Source organism: Saccopteryx bilineata, chromosome 5, assembly GCF_036850765.1.
Source record: "Saccopteryx bilineata isolate mSacBil1 chromosome 5, mSacBil1_pri_phased_curated, whole genome shotgun sequence".
NCBI classification, from domain to species: Eukaryota; Metazoa; Chordata; class Mammalia; order Chiroptera; family Emballonuridae; genus Saccopteryx; species Saccopteryx bilineata.
In genome coordinates, this window is record NC_089494.1 from 230,054,269 (window position 1) to 230,073,981 (window position 19,713).

The 19,713-nt window shown below is 40.1% G+C and overlaps 1 protein-coding gene across 7 annotated transcripts in view; it reads left to right on the forward strand.

The window, feature by feature from the left end:
* FRYL (FRY like transcription coactivator) overlaps positions 1-19,713 on the forward strand; it is a 292,372-nt gene that overhangs the window by 139,326 nt on the left and 133,333 nt on the right. For all 7 annotated transcript variants that reach the window (XR_010725621.1, XM_066232612.1, XM_066232613.1 and 4 more), the window contains 3 exons: positions 3,733-3,932; positions 14,545-14,598; positions 19,481-19,620. Coding sequence is in view for 6 of the 7 variants with exons in the window: in XM_066232609.1 (XP_066088706.1) it covers positions 3,733-3,932; positions 14,545-14,598; positions 19,481-19,620 (394 nt within the window). In the remaining variant the exon portion in view is untranslated. The remainder of the gene's footprint in view (positions 1-3,732; positions 3,933-14,544; positions 14,599-19,480; positions 19,621-19,713) is intronic.

Sequence of the window (19,713 nt, forward strand, 5' to 3'; positions counted from 1 at the left end):
TCAATCAATGAACAACTAAGGAACCACAACGAAGAATTGATGCTTCTCATCTCTCTCCCTTTCTGTCTGTCTGTTTCTCTCTCTGACTCTCTCTGTCTCTGCCACAAAAAAACAACAAAAACAGTTGTACTGTAACAATTGTCTTTATTTTCTCATAAATTTAAACAAATTTTATAACAGCATGTAGAGAAATATTAGCATGTAATTTCATAAAATATTTAACTCAAGCAGTCAAATGACGTTGTTAATCTAGTTACATGGAAACTAGCCTTCTAACCTGACTTAGTGTGATCATCCTTAGTTTTTTCAATTTTTTAAAGAGAAAAATGAGAAGCATCAATTCATAGTTGTATCACTTTAATTTTAGTTGTTCATTGATTACTTCTCATATGTGACTTGACTAGGGTGGGGGCTCAGGCTGAGCCAGTGACCTCAGAATTTTGAACCTGGAACCTCAGTGTTTCAGGTCAATGCTCTATCCACTACACCACCACCAACTAGGCCCTTTTTCTTGACTATTAGCCAGAACAAGAGACAAATTCACACATCTTCACCAAAGCTGAACATTATAGTGAAATACAAAATTGGGGGAAACATTTTGATACATGAAAATGTTACCTAATTTTGTTTTAAGAATATTGGTGAGGTTAAATATTATTTTTGTGGTATTGTCCTATTTTATGTTTTGTAACTTGTTTATTCACATCTTCTGTCCAGTTTTCAGTTTGGAGATGAAATCAGTTCGGATTTTATTAGAGCTTTGTAGGTGGCAGTAAAAGTGATGAACTTTTTTAAAGTAATTTTTTAAATTTGGTTTTTTCAAAGTTTTATTTTTCAAAATATTTTTATTTTGAAAGATAATGTAGATTTTGGAAGATAGATCTTTATTTGGAAGATAAATACAGGTTTTTCTTAAACTTTTGGTTTTTGGTAAATTTATTAAAATATGCAGTTATGATACACAGGAATATTTGTTTATGCTTAGTTTATGTTTGTGCTTTTTTGAAAATAGAAGTCAGTAAATGCAAATTATTTGAGAGGTAATTTTAACGAAAGTTTTTTTCATTTCGAAGAGACTTGAAAGGCTAAATGTCAACTATAAATTAGTTTATACCTCAGCAAAGTATAGAATTGAAGTATCTAGGTCTATTGTAAGACTTCTTGGTTAGTTAACATTTATTGTAAAGTTAAAGCCAAAGAAGCCTTTGTAACTTTGTTATGATCTTAATGATTTTTTTTGAGACAGAGAGAGGAAGGGGGAGAGAGCGCGGGAAGCATTCCTTTATTGTTCTACTTAGCGGTGCATTCATCCGGTAGCTTCCCCTAGGTGCCCTGACCGCAACCTTGTTGTTTCAGGACGAGGCTCTAACTGACTGGCTGACCCTTCTGCGCCTGGTCTTATGAATCTTAATTAAAGGCTTGCAAGTCTTAATTAAAAGAAAAGATGTGTTTTGTATCTACTTCCACACTTGATCTTAGCCAAAAGGCTGGGAAGCAATGTATTTAATTCCATAAGTCAGTCTTGAATATGTTTTATCTTCATTTTTATTTCTAAAATGTAAGTTAAAATTCTGGAAACTGAGTACCCTTTTAAAATGATTCTCTAGACTTATCCAGCATACTGTGGATTTAAAACATAGAATATTCTTAATGATATAATAATATTTTTTAAGTTAAGATCTTATTTTCCACAGTGACATTTGTTAATTTATTCTTTCCTTTATAATACACAATGTTGGATCATGAAACAGAGTAAACAAATAAGTCATTGTTTAAAATAAATAGCATGCGCCGTGTTCATAGGACTGTGAATTTTTGTTTTGAATTGTTCTTATATAATTTTAGTTCTACAATACAATATATTGTTTTTATTTGATGTGATACAAAGATATTTGAGGTGCAATATTAACAGTTTGTAATATTCTTTAGATTATTAATTTTTTTAAATATATAACCATTGTGTATGACTAATTTTTCATCTTAATCTTGGAGAAAAATATTCAGTGCAAATATTAGGAAATAAACAAAAATAATGAATAGGGTATGAAAGGAAGCCAAGTGTTTGGAAGTCTATCTTGGTAGAGTAGGTTGTTTTAGTTGATGGACTAATAATTCCAGTGAGTTTGGAGTGTTTGTATTTAGAGTAAGTTTATTGTCCTGTGGTCATATAGACACATACACATAGAATAACAGTGTTTGAATAATTGTGTTCTGGTTCTCTTTTCAAGGAGGGCATTACTTATAGGACAGCATGTGATAGGGCACTATCCAGAAATCAGGCGGTGCTGCACGTTCTCTGAATATTCTAGGGCAAGAGGGATGACATAGGCTGTAGGTAGAGAATGTGAGGGTCCGTGTTTTGCAGCAGGCTGGAAGAATGAGGAGAGATTAAACTGCACGTAGAAATACAAGGTAGGCTGTCAGCCAGTGAGAGGACAGAACAGGTCAATATAAACAGCACGCAGTGTGTGTGCTCTTTCTGGGCCACACCTGATACAACATACTATTTGCCAGCCACAGTGTCATCACTCACTGACTAAATGGCACCACTATCCTTTATTTTGGTTCAAATGTAAAAATGGAGTCCTCTTGAATTCCTTTCCCTCTCATTGATATCAAATCTACTAACATGACAAATCTCAAATCCTTTTCCTTCTCCCATGCCACTGCCATCCCCTTAGCCCAAGGTATGATCCTCTCTCTCACTGGATTTCTGCAGCCACTTCCCTCGTTCTGTGTTTGCCCTCTTCCCATCCATTTTCTAGAGCAGGCATCCCCAAACTACGGCCCCACGGGCCACATGCGGCCCCCTGAGGCCATTTATCCGGCCCCCGCCGCACTTCCGGAAGGGGCACCTCTTTCATTGGTGGTCAGTGAGAAGAGCACTGTATGTGGTGGCCTTCCAACGGTCTGAGGGACAGTGAACTGGCCCCCTGTGTAAAAAGTTTGGGGACCCCTGTAGCGGATCCAGAGAGATTTTAAGGAGGGGCCAGATCCTATTCCCCTCCACGTTAATATATATTTCTCACAGAACTACACTTTCTTTTAGAGTAAAATCTATATAATTTCCTTACAAAGCTCTAAAACTTGCATTACTGGCTGATGATTCTGACTTCATCTCGTATTGCCTCTACTCCGACTTCAGCCCTTGACTTCCAGCCACATTGATCTTCTTTTTGTTTCTCAGACATTCACGCTCAGCACTGTGCTTTCTGTTCCTGGTGCTTTGCCTTGATGCCTCTTTTTCGTTATTTAGGTCTGAGTTCAGTTGTAGCTTCTTCAAATGAGTCCTTGCTGGACATGCTCTCCCAAGTATTATGTTTCAACCCCTAACCCCAGCCGTGTTTAATTTACTGACATCTGTTTTTTTTCTTTATCGCATAAAGAAAAAAATGCGATTCTAAACTTTGTTTAGAATTCATTTATTTAGTACCTATTTATTCTATACCTAGTATATGAGTCATCAATGAACAAGAAAGATGAGACTCCTGTTCTATGGAATTCACATTAGTAGGATAAAAAATAGCACATAATAAACATGTGACTAAATTATAGTTACATTGGGCACTGTTAGAAGGCAGTAAGTGTAGTAGAGAAAAATAGAGTACAGTAATACAGATAGGGAGATCTGGATGCAGTTTAGGGGAAGCATACTTATTAAATAGCGTGCATATGTTAGGTCTAATTAAGTTGATTATTAAAGCAGAATTCTTTTGTTTCTTTTCTTTTTAGCTTCGGCACCAGTTAGCAAAGTGAATAAGTACTGCACTTCTTCCAACTCTCATTCTACTTTGGGGAAAAAGAATATCATCATGTCAAACATTACAGTTGACCCAGATGTCAAGCCTGGTGAATATGTCATCAAGAGCCTCTTTGCAGAATTTGCTGTTCAAGCTGAAAAGAAAATTGAAGTTGTAATGGCTGAACCCTTGGTGAGTAGAGCTGATCTATAAACCTGAACTATTTTCTTGACTTTTTGTGTTAAGCAATATAATACAAATTTTGAAAGAAAATACTATACTTGAAAAAAATATGAAAGGAAAGCAGCCTGAAAAGGCTACATGTTGTATAATTCCAATTATATGACATTCTAGAAAAGACGGAACTATCAAGGCAGTAAAACGAGCAGTGGTTGCCAGGGGCTAGGTGTGGGTGGAGGGATGAATATGCAGAACAATAAGGTTTCTTAGGACAGTGATAAAATACTCTGTCTGATATTATAATGGTGGACACATGTCGTTATCCAGTTGTCCAAACCCATAGCATATACAACACCAAGAATGAAGTGAACTATAATGTAATCTGTGGACTTTGGAGAATTGGGAGGCCACTGTAGGTTCATCAGTGGTAACGAATGCGCCACCCGGGTGTGGAATATTGATAACAGAGGATGCTATCCGTGGGTGGCGGAGAGAGAACAGGAATGGTCTACCTTCCGCTCAATTTTGCTGTGAACCTAACACTGCTCTAAAATAAAAATAGTCTTAAAAATTTTAAGGGCTAGGTTAATACAGTAGTTTTCCTTTATCCATGGGGGGACAAGTTCTAAGACCTCCCACTCCTATTAAATGCAGGAAACTAGGGATAGTACTGAACCCTATATATACCATCTTTTTCATATATAAATATATACCTTTTCACATAAAAGAAGCACTTTATGGCTTCTCTTTAGCGTAGTCTAATTGCCAGCCTCACTACTCTTGCACTTTGGGGCCACTATTAAGTAAAATAAGGGTTACTTGAACACAAGCACTGTGGTACTATGACAGTTGATCTGAAAACCTGGACAACTACTAAGTGAATAATGGGCAGGTGCTATATACAACGTGAATGTGCTGGACAGTGAGCTGAGTCACATCCATGATGGCACAGAGCAGGGCAGCACACAGTTTCATCCCACTACTCAGAACGCACACAATTTCTTATGAATTGTTTATTTCTGGAATTTTCCATTTAATATTTTGGACTACTTTTTTTTTTTTTTTTTTTTGCATTTTTCTGAAGCTGGAAACAGGGAGAGACAGTCAGGCAGACTCCCGCATGCACCCGACCGGGATCCACCTGGCACGCCCACCATGGGGCGAAGCTCTGCCCACCAGGGGACGATGCTCTGCCCATCCTGGGCGTCGCCATGTTGCGACCAGAGCCACTCTAGCACCTGAGGCAGAGGCCACAGAGCCATCCCCAGCACCCGGGCCATCTTTGCTCCAATGGAGCCTTGGCTGTGGGAGGGGAAGAGAGAGACAGAGAGGAAGGCGCGGCAGAGGGGTGGAGAAGCAAATGGGCGCTTCTCCTGTGTGCCCTGGCCGGGAATCGAACCCGGGTCCTCCACACACTAGGCCGACGCTCTACCGCTGAGCCAACTGGCCAGGGCATTTTGGACTACTTTTGACCACAGGTAACTGAGAGTGCAGAAAGCAAAGTTGCAGGTAAGGGGTGTCCAGAAAGCTTATGTTGACATACAACCTAGTGATTAGGCCTTTATATCAATTAGGGAGCGATCACCCTGATAAATCTAGTACCCATCTGATGCCATACGTGGTTGTTACACAATTACTAACTATTTTCCCTATTCTGTACTTTGCATCCACATGACTATTCTGTAATTACCAATTTGCACTTCTTAGTCCCTTTATCTTTTCAACCACCCCCCCAACCACCCTCCCATCTGGCAACCATCAAAATGTTCTCTGTATCTGAGTCTGTTTCTGTTCTGCTTGTTTATTCACTTTGTTTTTTAGATTCCGTATATAAGTGAAATCATACGGCATTTGTTTTTCTCTGTCTGACTTACTTCACTCAGCACAATGCCCTCTGGGTCCATCCATGTTGTTGCAAATGGCAAGATTACTTTTTTTTTAAAATTTTTTTATGGCTAAATCATATTCCATTGTATATATGTAACCACTTCTTTATCCATTCACTTATTGCTGGACACTTAGATTGCTTCCTAATCTTGTATTGTAAATAATGCTGCGATCAACAAATGTATGCGTATGTCTTTTCAATGGAGTGTTTTGGGTGTCTTTGGATAAATATCCAGTAGTGGAATTGATGGTCCTTCTTTGTTTCTTGATACAACCTTTGTTTTAATGTCTATTTTGTCTGATATAAATATTGCTATGTCAGCTCCCCCCACCATTTTCATGAAATAACATTTTTAATCCCTTTACTTTCAGTCCATGTGTGTCTTTTAATCTGAAGTGAGCCTCTTACAGACAGCATGTGTAAGGGTCTTGTTTTGCTATCCATTCAGCCACCCTATGTCTTTCATTGGATCATTTAATCCGTTTGCATTTAAAGAAGTTACTGATAAATTTGTATTTATTACCATTTTATTATTCATATTTTTTACCTATTTTCTTTTCTTATCCTACTTTTTTTTTTCAAATACATACAAAAGTTTATTTAGAAAGTCACAGAGGTACAAGAAGTAAGCCAGCTGGGATGTGTGGGCTCAGAAAACAAGTTACAGAGGCAAAAGAAGGGCTTTGGAGCTTAGGAAAAAGGAACGCAGAGAGAACGCACCTGGGGAAGCAGGCAAATGCTCAGACTGCTCGAGAGAGAGAGAGAGAGAGAGAGAGAGAGAGAGAGAGAGAGAGAGAGTTAAGCCGATATTCTTATTCTTCTTAAAGAAGACCCTTTAACATTTTTTATTATAGTGGTTTGATGATGATAGACTTCTTCACTTTTTCTTGTCTGGGAAGCTCTTTATCTGTCCTTCAGTTCTCAATGATAACTTTGCTAGGTAAAGTAATCTTGGTTGTAGGTCCTTGTTTTTCATCACTTCGAATATTCTAATCTCTTCTGCCCTGAAAACTCTCAATTGAGAAATCAGCTGACAGTCTTGAGAACACCCTTATAGGTAACTAACTACTTTTCTCTTGTGGCTTTTAAGATTCTCTCAAATAAAAAAGATTCTCTTTGTCTTGAACCTTTTGCATTTTAATTGGGATGTGTCTGTGTGGGCTTCTTTGGGTTCATCTTGTTTGAGACTCTGTACTTCTTGGGCTTGTATGTCTATTTCCTTTACTGGGTTAGGGAAGTCATTATTTTTTTAAATAGATTTTCAATTTCTTGCTCGCTCTCTCTCTTCTCCTTTCAGTACACCCATGATGTGAATGTTGGTACCCTTGATGTTGTCCCAGAGATCCCTTAAATTATCCTACATTTTTGGATTCTTTTTTCTTTTTGTTGTTCTGAATGCTTGTTTTCTGTTTACCTTATCTTCCAAATCTCTGATTCGGTACTATGCTTAATTTACTCTACTGTTGCTTTTCTCTAATGTATTCATTCTAGTTATTGTATTCTTCTTTTCTAACTGGTTCTTCATTATGTTTTCTATCTCCATTTTTATGTTTCCTATCTCTTTGTTAAAACTCTCACTGAGTTCACCTACTCTTTTCCTAAGTTCATTGAGTTTCCTTATAACCAGTGTTTGAAGTCTGCGTCTTATAGATTTGCTTATCTCCATTTTGTTTAGTTCTTTTTCTGTTCTTTCATTTGGGACATGTTTCTTTATTCTCACTTTGGCTGCCTTCCTGTGTTTATTTCTATGTATTGGGTAGAGCTGCTATGTCTCTGAGTCTTGGTAGTGGCCTTACATAGTAGATGTCCCTGGTCACCTAAGCCAGGTACTTCAGGTGTATCCCCCACCCCTGTGTGGGCTGTCTGTACCTTCCTGTTGTATTTCAGCCTTGTTTATTGTTGGCACATCAATGGGAGGGATTTACTCCCAGGCCGATCAGCTGTGAGGACTGGCCATGACCAAGTGGAGGATCTGCTGTGTGTGAATTGGGACTTCCTTCAGTGGGGCTCTGGTGCCCCATGAGTTTACCCCTTGAGTGTGTCACTCATGGAGGTGGTTGGGTTATGTTCCAGTGTGGTCTGAAGCTGTCCACTGGGTGCCCTGGCTCTGCTCCCTCCCAGGAGGTACATGCGAAGGTCAGCTACTGCCTGTGGCTTGCCTGGGACCACCCATCATGAGCTACAAAATGATATGCAGGTGGCTGCTACTTATACTGGGCTTGGAGGTATCTGGAGATGCCAAGCTGCAAACTGAGGCTGGCCGCAGCTAGTGCTTGACATGGGGCCACTTAGCAAAAGGTATGGGGCATGCTGAGGCCAGATGCTGCTTGTTTGGGGTTTGTGAATCTTTGAGAGATTTTAGGAAAGCCCACAGCATGAGCCAAGACAGACTGCTTGTACAGAAAAGCCACTGGACCGGGCTGGGGCGAGCCCACAAGTTGGATGGGACCGGGTCTAAGGGAATCCCCACCGTTGGATGCACTTTATTAGCCAGGTTGATGGAGACTCAGACATGGCATGCTCCTATAGGGGAGGGCTCAGCAAAGGAACAAGGGCTTCTACCACACTTCTGTCTGGGAGAAAGCTGCCCTAGCAGGCCTCATCTGGAAGCCAGTTCCTTACTGTATGTTCGTGATACCTTTCGAGCTGCTGCTCCAGCACTAGAGCTCAGAGTAAGTGGGTCTGTCAGCAAGTCTGTGCGTAGCCCTTTAAAAGGAGGGCCAAGGACTCCAGCAGCCGTTAGTCTTTCATGGGCTGGGAACCTGCTGTGGGGCTGAGACCCCTTGCTCCTCAGGGGGAAGGGAACCTCTGCAGCTGAAATATCCTTCTTGATTTTTAACCACCACATGTGGTGTGGGACCAGCCTGTTCTGCCTCTGCTCTTCCTGCCAGTCTCTACGTGGTTTCTTCTATATATCCTTAATGATCGGACCTCTGTTCAGCTTGATTTCAGGGAGTTCTGAATGGTGGTGGTTCTGTACTTGTTACTGTGATGTGGTCGTGAGAGGAGGCATTTACTTATGCCGCCATCTTGACCAGAAGCCCTGAATTCGCATTGTTAAGTTGCTGCAGGTCACAAAAGAACAAGAATAGATTTTACCAATGGGAGTTGTTGAGATAGATAAAACATAAGAGAAAATAAAAGAAAATTCTAGAATATTCTGAAAGTTGATGATATGAGAGTAGCCAAATTCATCACCTGGCTTCTGTAATTTTTAATTTACACAGCACATTTTTAAACACTTCACCTATTTTATATAATATTTTATAAATAGCACCACGTTGTATGACCCACTCAGCTCTCAAAGACTATACATTATACTTAAAGTAATTTTAATTTTAAAATGTGACAATCTTGAGAGCAAAAATAATAAAAGAATTTGTCAGTGAAATTACCTAATATTACTGAATCTCTAAAATGGTCTTTTTTCTTCCAATGCCATTGTCACTGTCCTGTCGGGTTCTGTCATATTAGACCATTGGCAAGAGCCTTTTAGCTGGTTAAAGTTGTCCCATTGCCTTTCCATTTTCTTTGTTTTACCATACTTTTCTTCATCTTATACACAAATATTATCACCTTTCTGCTTTAAAAATCTTGCACACATTTCATTGCTATGGAATAAGTTCAAGTTATTGTTGGATCATTTCAGCCTCTTCCCGGTCTTGTTACAGTCTGTGGAATGTCTCATGATTCTCTTATCCTGATGTATGCTTTGTTTTTTAAAGATTACTCATCCTTTGAACTTCCCAGATATTCCCATATATTCCCTCCCATATATTTCCTTTAATACTGTATAATAATTCTCAAGCTTACCATAAGAATTTGTTCATACTTTCAGATTCTGATGTCATATTAATTGCTTATGTTTATCTCTTCTGATGTGAGTTACTTACCATATTTTTTGCTTTATAAGACATACCTGACCATAAGACACACCTAAGGTTTTAAGGAGGAAAATAAGAAAAAAAATATTCTGAACCAAATGGTGTGTTAAGATATTTAATAAAATACCATATTTTTCACTCCATAAGACACATGGGCATTTCCCCCTTCACTTTTTTGAGGAAAAAGGGCATCTTATGGAGTGAAAAATACGGTAATACCAACAGCCAGGTGCCGCTCACCTCTGTGTATCAATAGCAGTGCCCATGGTAGATGCTCAGCAGAAAGAAATTAATCAAGATTTGCATTTAGCCTGACCTGTGGTGGCGCAGTGGATAAAGCGTTGACCTGGAACGCTGAGGTCGCCGGTTCAAAACCCTGCACTTGTCTGGTCAAGGCACATATGGGAGTTGATGCTTCCTGCTCCTCTCCCCCTTTCTCTCTCTCTCTGTCACTCTCTCTCCTCTCTAAGAAATGAATAAATCAATAAAAATTAAAAAAAGTAAAAAGAGTGTTTATATATATATAAAAAAAGATTTGTATTTAAGTTGCCTTGGGCCTAAGAACATTGCTGTGATGTGTGCCCTTTGTTTTTCTAACAAAACATAATGTCAACAGAATTTTTAATAGTTCTTTCAGAATACTAGTCTGATGCTGGCTATATTTGTTCCTTCATTTAATAGTTAACTCCAGGGACATCTGCTTTGGAATCTAAGGTGAGATTATAAAATTATGGTGAATAGTGGTGAGGATTTCATCAGAAAATAGGTGTTTTCTACCCCATCTATCATCAAACTTTGGGAGAAGCATCCTAGCTTACTCTCTCCCCACCCCACCCTTTTTAATTGAGATAATTGGGATGACGCTGGTTACCAAAACTATACAGGTTTCAGGTGCACAGTTTCACAACCAGGTGATTTGTTCTAACACCAGGAAAAACCTCCAAGTTGAGGTCTCTGGCAGCCACGGACAAACACCGGCTGAGGAAGTCCCCGTGGATTGTACAGATTTTCCTCCCGACGCTCCTATATACCAGCAGACGTCTTTTTATCGTACCTCTGCCAGCTTTGTTTCATGTTTGTCCAGGTCTGGGTACACAATGTGTCTATATAAGATCAGATAATGAAAATACATTTAATATAATATTGTAACTATTTTTATTATATTTCCAAATGCATTTATTGTGATTTTATTTGTTTTGAAATTTATTCTGTACTTTTTGAGGTAACAAACAACCGTCCAAGAAGAATCTCCTGAATTTTCAAAATAAGCTTCTCGCAGAGTCACTTTAAAGAAAGTAGTATCCATGGAGGTTACAAACGAAGTCAGCACAAATGTTGAATAGCTTTTGCTAAAAGAATTTAATACACCACTAAAATAAGAGAACTGGACTTTTTATCCTCATATTAGAAACCATAGTAAAAGGAGGTGAAGGAAGCCAAAAGATAGGAGGATTAGCTGAGCTTGCCTTTTGGCCCCAGTTTAATTTTCATTTTAGAAGAAAGATTCAGGAAGGAAGGGCAATCATTGATTGAAACAGCAGCTTGCAGACTGTGCAGTCCAATACCTTAGGCTTCTTCCTTCCTAAAGGAGGTGGATCAGTCCTGGGTGATGATCCAGGCCAGTCCAAGTGTACCTGTTAATCTCTTAGATTGCCAGAGATGAGAAAAGAAGATGGGAAAGGGGGCTTTCAACAGTCACCTGCTGAGTTTGACTTTATAGATTTGATTTAGGCCCAGCATTTTTTTCTTGTTTTCTTCCTTCCTTTCTTTCTTTTTTTTTTTTTTTTTTTTTTTTTAAGAGTAGTTTATTAAAGCTGTGGACAGTGAAACGAGGAAGGGCTTAAGGTAGGAGAAGCCACAGGAGGGCCCCGTGGGCTGCTTGGGCTCACTGGGAGTCAGAGCAAAGGGGGCCTTGGACACAAGGGGGGGCTGGCCCTGCACAAGCTGCCACTGCCCTGCTCCCCTGCCTGCCAGTTTCGGGGTTCGGAGATGCATGCCTGTGGGGGAGGAGGGGAAAGGAGGGAAAGGCAGGTCCTGCTCCTGGAGGGAGAGTGCACCAGGCCCAGCAGTTTTACAACTGCAATTTTCACTAATTTTTGAGAATTTTAAATATATTTGTATTTTAAAAAGAGTTTTTCTCTGTGTGTGATCTTATGTTCATCTTCTCCTCCAAACTACATTTTTCTGTTAGTTTTGCTTTCTCCTCACGTTTAGCAGAACGTTTTATAATTGAGGCTCTCAGTAGTGGATGGGAAGCCTAGTATACGTGGAGGGACCTTTCTGACTGTGGCCTTCTGGGGGAATCGTCCACACCATCAATGTCGCATCTTCCTCTGGGGGCTGCTCAGAGTTTCCAGGGGATATTCCTGCAGTTCCCAGGGAGGGTTTAGGCTCAGCTGCTAGCTTGCTGGAATCTGAAGGTAACTGGGGGTTTAGCTATTTGGTATGCAAATGTTGGCTTAATCTCCCTGTCTTTAGTGTGATACTTCATCTTTAACTGTAGTTAAAGCAATCCCCCATTGGCATTTCTCCTCTTTGCCCTTTGCTAAGAAGGGCAGTTTCCCTAGGTTATGTGGAAGGCTGGGCAGCCAGATAAGCAGATTGGGTGAGAGGAGGGAGTGGGAGGGGCTAAATCTATCTTAAACAGTTGTTTACCCAGTCTTCTTATTTTTAGCTTCAAACATTTAGAAAGTGGTCTATGAGACTTCCTGTTTTACTTAAATTTTAGAGCTAATCAACTGCATATATTGTACAGCATCATCATGTTGCATGTGAATGGTTTGTAGATTGGTTTTGCAAGATAATTACCAAAGTATGCTTAGTCTATGAGGGCTCAAGTGCCAAGGACATGCTAAAAAAACTCCTCCCTATTAAGAAGGTAAAATGTGGAATTCAGGTGTTTTCCTGACCCCATTTAAATTAGAAATACAATTTTCTGATAGTTAGATGAAGAATTTTTACATTTCACTGGTAAATACATTTGTGAGTTTATTTTCATGAAGATTAATCATAAGTAAAACAAAGAAATTAGGCCCTGTCCTGTTTGCTCAGTGGTAGAGCGTCGGCCTGGCATGCAGGAGTCCTGGGTTCGATTCCTGGCCAGGGCACACAGGAGAAGCACCCATCTGCTTCTCCACCCCTCCCCCTCTCCTCCCTCTCTGTCTCTCTCTTCCCCTCTGGCAGCCGAGGCTTCATTGGAGCAAAGATGGCCCGGGCGCTGAGGATGGCTCTGTGGCCTCTGCCACAGGCCCTAGAATGGCTCTGGATGCAACAGAGTGGTGCCCCAGAGGGGCAGAGCATCGCCCCCTGGTGGGCATGCTGGGTGGATCCCGGTCGGGCGCATGCGGGAGTCTGTCTGACTACCTCCCTGTTTCCAGCTTCGGAAAAATGCAAACAAACAAACAAACAAAAAAAAAACACAAAGAAATTGAGACACTATTGGATAGACAAACTTCAAAATATACATAATTCTAGGTTCATGAAAGAATGGCGTTTTTCATTATGGTACAATTTTATATAAAAAGTTCAATGAAAAAGCATAATGTAGAAAATTTAGAAGTTCAACCTAAAAATCTGAACAAAAGAGCCAGTTACCATATATTTGAACTTAATTCAAACATCTCTTATATTCAGTAAGTTAAGGAATTGTGGAGGGGCCAGCAGTAAGTACCATATTTCCCCATGTATAGGATGTACCCTCCCCCATTTGGGGTCTAAAAACTGGGTGTGTCTTATACAGTGGTTGTGGCATTTCAAATGCCATAGATCAGGGGTCTCAAACTCGCAGCCCGCCGAACAATTTTGTGCAGCCCGCAGACTAATCCACGAAGTTCAAAATATTTTGGATAAAATTAAGTAAGCCTAGGGGCCTACTTGTATTTTTCATTTCTCTAGCATCCTAGCTAGATATTAGCTTAGTTAACAGCAGTTGTGATGCGAACTACAGTTTCTGGTCGTTTTGTGACACTGAAAAGTGTTGCGTAACAGTTGCCTTTTGTAGACCTAGTGTGGCCCGCCGAACGGCTGTGATCTTGCTCTGCGGCCCACATGCTGAGTTGAGTTTGAGACCCCTGCCATAGATGGAACTGAGGACGAGGCAATATATGAAGACAGTGATTTGTCATCAGACACAGATGAGGACAAGGCAGGGGTAGTCAACCTTTTTATACCTACCGCCCACTTTTGTATCTCTGTTAGTAGTAAAATTTTCTAACCACCCAGTTCCACAGGAATGGTGATTTATAAAGTAGGGAAGTAACTTTACTTTATAAAATTTATAAAGCAGAGTTACAACAAGTTAAAGCATATAATAATAATTACTTACCAAGTACTTTATGTCGGATTTTCACTAAGTTTGGCAGAATAAATCTTTATAAAACAACTTACTATAGTTAAATCTATCTTTTTATTTATACTTTGGTTGCTCCACTACCACCCACCATGAAAGCTGGAATGCCCACTAGTGGGTGGTAGGGACCAGGTTGACTACCACTGAGCTAATGAATGGGAATTTTGACAGTGATGAGTTGTATGAATTTTATGATGAATAAAACTTGAGTTCAATAACTTTATGTAATACTTTTTGTTTTTTCAAAATTTGGGCCCCAAAATTAAGATGCGTCTTATACATGGGAGCATCTTATGCATGGAGAAATATGGTAGGTAAAAAGACTGACAAAAGAGATCATTCACACTATGGATATTTCAGGTTAAACTAATTACATTAAATTTTGTTTGAATTAACGAAATATCTAAATACAAATGAAAACATAAAACCAATTCACAATTCTATACTGTTTATCATATGAAATATTTCTAATACTTTGTATATGCATATTTGTTTTAATTGTAGGAGAAGCCATTGTCTAGATCTCTCCAGAGGGGTGAAGATCTTCAGTTTGACCAGGTATGTCCATTTTAGGGGAATATTTTTTTCTGAAAGGAAAATGCTTGTCCTAATAGTCTGGTCCAAATCTAGCTAGTATTAAGAAGAAATTCCGTTGATCAGATGGTGGTGCAGTAGATAGAGCATTGGACTGGAATGCAGAGGACCCAGGTTCAAAACCTGAGGTTGCCAGCTTGAGCACAGGCTCTTCTGGCTTGAGCACAGGCTCATCAGCTTGAGCGTGGGGTTTCTGGCTTGAGCATGGGATCATAGACATGACCCCATGATCGCTGGCTGGAGCCCAAGGTCACTGGCTTGAACCCAAGGTCACTGGCTTGAGCAAGGGGTCACTCCCTTTGCTGTAGCCCCTCCAACCCCGGGGTCAAGGCACATATGAGAAAGTAATTACTGAACAACTAAGGTGCTGCAATGAAGAATTGATGCTTCTCATCTCTCTCCCTTCCTGTCTGTCCCTATCTGTCCCCCTCTCTGTCTCTATCTGTGTCTCTGTCACAAAAACAAAAAGAAATTCCTTTGTTTACTGATCCTATATATCTAGCTAGATTCAGCCTAAAATTAGCCGTTTGTTTTTTAACAAAAGAAGTAGAGTGAGCTATGAGCTGTGCACTTGATTGATTGGGGCCTAGAGCACTTAACTGCAGTTCCTACCCCCAGCAGTTGAGGACTACTCCAAGCGGCCTTAACAGCATCCCATCCTTGCTCCTTGTAATTCTAGCTGTGCTTGTGCAAAGGCCCCGTGGACCCTCTCTCTGTCAGAAAGCAAAAGAAATTTGAAAAAAAGATATACAATGACCACCCCCAAACCCTCTTTATATAGAATGCCAATATCTAAAAGTTAGTGTGGTATTTCTCTAATGTTAATTCTTTCCTCTTGCTGAAATGAAATGTTTGATCAAATGTTATTTTTGCTATAATTATGTTTGCTCAAGAATTGTTTTATTATATGCTGATTGTTTGCAAAAACCAATAACCCAGGTTAGCTTTCTATTGCCATCTAGTATTCCTGAGCTATTTTTCTTATAATCATGTATCTAGGAAATTGATATTAGTGTTTTTAGTCTAGTAGATTAGATAGATACAGATGACTGGTTAAAATCACGTGGTGGAGACATAACAAAGCACTGTTTCTGGATCTCACTCTGGTTCTGCTGGGTCCGAGTAGTGCTCTGGCACCTGTATTTTACAGCATCCCTCTGGGTAATTCTGGATGCATACATACACTTAGTAAATAGCCACTTGTCTAAGAAAAAGCCGTAAATATAGGAAGCTAATCCTCTATTTATAGTAATAATCAGATCACCTAATATAATGCTTTTCATGTCTTTTTTTTTTTTTTTGTATTTTTCTGAAGTTGGAAATGGGGAGGCAGTCAGACAGAATCCCGCATGCGCCCTACTGGGATCCACCCGGCATGCCCACCAGGGGGCAATGATGCTCTGCCTATCTGGGGCGATGCTCTGCTGCAACCAGAGCCATTCCAGCGCCTGAGGCAGAGGCCATAGAGCCATCCTCAGCGCCCAGGCCAACTTTGCTCCAATGGAGCCTTGGCTGCGGTAGGGAAAGAGAGAGACAGAGAGGAAGGAGAGGGGGAGGGGTGGAGAAGCAGATGGGCGCTTCTTCTGGGACTCGAACCTGGGACTCCTGCATGCCAAGCTGACGCTCTACCACTGAGGGCCTGCTTTTCATGTCTTAATGTCATCACAAAGGTATTACTGCTAGTAATTAATAACTATTAATATATTATTATTAAATTATTTAGATTACTTCACTAATGATGAATAAATGAATATATAATCAGAGTTTGAAATTCTATTAAACAAGATTTTAAGAAAAATTTCCATCTATTTTCTTATGTAAAGTGATTAATAAAACTATAAATGATCATGCATCATAGCTTGATGTTTTTCACAATAAATAGCTATGTGTGCTTTTAAACTGTTTAAATATACATTTACAGTAGCAGATGGTATTTTATTGTCCCTTCTTTGTTAATGAATCATTTCCTCCTTTTCAGTGATTCTTTTTTTTTTTTTTTTTTTTTGTATTTTTCTGAAGCTGGAAACGGGGAGAGATAGTCAGACAGACTCCCGCATGCGCCCGACCGGGATCCACCCGGCACGCCCACCAGGGGCGACGCTCTGCCCACCAGGGGGCAATGCTCTGCCCCTCCGGGTGTCGCTCTGCCACGACCAGAGCCACTCTAGCACCTGGGGCAGAGGCCAAGGAGCCATCCCCAGCGCCCGGGCCATCTTTGCTCCAATGGAGCCTTGGCTGTGGGAGGGGAAGAGAGAGACAGAGGGAGGAGGGGGTGGGGGGTGGAGAAGCAAATGGGCGCTTCTCCTATGTGCCCTGGCCGGGAATCGAACCCGGGTCCCCCGCACGCCAGGCTGACGCTCTACTGCTAAGCCAACCGGCCAGGGCCCTTTTCAGTGATTCTTATGGTTGATTGTTAATAAAATATAAACGAAAAAAGCAGTTAATTAAAATTAGAATGTTTTACTTTTAATTTTCTGTATTAGAAATTATTTACCTGTGAAATTCTAGTAATTTGTAAATAGAACCATGATTAAAAGGAATGAAAAAGAGAAGAACAGCCTATACAATCAAATAAACTGTTATGTTTTTTTCTATTTTTCTAGATATAGTACAGTCAAGTTATATGGAGAACATAAAATATTAGGAAAATTAAAATTGTAATTGGTAGAGTTATCAGTTTATCTTCATTAACTGATACTGCCTATAGTCACAGAACTGAATGAGACCTTGAGTATTACTGTTTTATTTGTTTATTTGTTTTGGGGTTGGGTTTTTTTTTGTATTTTTCTGAAGTGAGAAGCAGAGAGGCAGAGAGACAGACTCCTGCATGTGCTTGACCAGGATCCACCAGGCATGCCCACCAGGGGGCGATGCTCTGCCCTTCTGGGGCATTGCTCCATTGCAACCAGAGGCATTCTAAGTGCCTGAGGCAGAGGCCATGGAGCTGTCCTCAGTGCCCGGGCCTACTTTGCTCCAATGGAGCGTTGGCTGTGGGAGGAGAAGAGAGAGAGAAAGGAGAAGGGAAAGGGTAGAGAAGCAGATAAGCACTTGTCCTGTGTGCCCTGGTCAGGAATCGAACCTGGGACTTCCACATGCCGAGCCAACTCTCTACCACTGAGCCAACCTGCCAGGGCCTAGATATTTCTGTTTTTTATTTAAGAAAAACAGAATGAAGCCCTGGCTGGGTACTCATTTGATTAAAGCATTGTACTGCTACACCAAAGTTGTGGGTTTGATTCCTGGTCAGGGTACATACAAGGATCAACCAATGAATGCATAAATAAGTGGAACAAAAAGTTGATATTTCTCTCTATCTTTATAATCCATCAATAAATAAAAGTTTTTAAAAAGTAAATGTGACGCTGTAGGCTGATTTAAAATTATTAGTTTTGTGAGCAATGAGTTGAATCAGATATAGAATTTCTTATGGAGAGAATTTTTGGGGAGAACTTTCAAGATGAAGTGACTTTAGGGACTGTTGACCGTAGCTGCTGTACCTCTTACCACCACTAAGGCAAGTGGCGGTCACTCATGACATGAATTGGATACTTATTACAATACAGAGAGTTTTAGGGATGCCTCAAATTGAGGAGCAATTGTTAATCTTACTACATTATCTTTTACGCTGTCCATTTATTATATATTTTAAGCTTTGAAAGCTTGTGTACAACATATTTCTAATATGTTTATTTGTGAGTATCATGTTAATTATGTAATTAAATTCTCTGTTCTGTATCATAGCAGTACAGAGTAAATTGAAGCTTCTCCCATACTTCTAACAAAATACAGTTTTCTTTATTCTACATCTCTTTATTCTAGTGGCAACATCTTAGAACCTTTTTTCACATGAAGAGGGAGGAACTGATCAGTTTTTTATTGTTGTTTTTAATTTTTATTTGATTTTTTTTATTTTTATTTTTTTTATTTTTTAGAGAGAGAGAGGAAGGGAGAGAAAGAGAGAGAAAGCTCTATTTGCTGTTTCACTTACTTATGCATTCATTGGTTAATCTGATATGTGCCCTGACCAGGACCCAGACCTGTAACCTTGGCATCAGGATGATGTTCCTAATCCACTGAGCTCCAGGCCAGGACTGGTTTTGTTTTTTCATGTTATGCATCAGTTTTCCCAGAAGTATCCTTGTGTTTAATCAAGAATGTTATTCTGACCTGTGGTGGCACAGTGGATAAAGCGTCGACCTGGAAATGCTGAGGTTGCCGGTTCGAAACCCTGGGCTTGCCTGGTCAAGGCACATATGGGAGTGGATGCTTCCAGCTCCTCCCCACCTTCTCCTCTCTGTCTCTCTCTCCTCTCTTTCTCCCTCTCTGTCTCTCTCTCCCTCCCTTTCTCTCTCCTCTAAAATGAATTTAAAAAAAAATATTATTGATGTTTCTATATATGTGAGTAGCGTGTGGAGGTTGGGAGAAGGCAGAAAGCCTTTGAGTTAACCTGAATGGATTTGGGTGAAGTGTAATAGTTTAATAGTAGGGGAACTTCGCCCAATTTACCACTTGGCTGTGTCCCTAGCCCTTAAAAAAGTTTTTTCCCCCCACTGATTTGTTGTTCTACTTAGCTGTTCCATTTGGTTGTGCACTCACAGGTTGCTTCTCAGATGTGTCCTGATCCGGGATTGAGCTTGCAGCCTCCCCATGCCATGACTCTGTTCATTCCATTGTGCCACCTGGCTAGGGCCCCTCTAGCCCTTTTTACTGTTAAAATACATTTATTGCTTTCAGTTAATCTGCTTATTCTAGGAATGTTAATTATTTTTAAGCGATTGCTTATGTAGTTGGTAGCGTGGTACTTTGATGTGGTATTTTATCTTCTGGTAATATCCTGTATTTTCAGTTGATAAGCTCTATGAGCTCAGTAGCAGAGCACTGTCTCCCTTCCTTACTTCGCACCTTGTTTGACTGGTACAGACGTCAGAATGGGACTGAAGATGAATCTTATGAGTATAGGCCTCGATCTAGCACAAAATCTAAGGGGTAAGTGGCTCATTTTTCACTGTTGTGCCTGGGATCGAAACACTTCCAATAAAGGGGGTAATGGTGGTATCATCTGAAGATTGTAATTGTTTG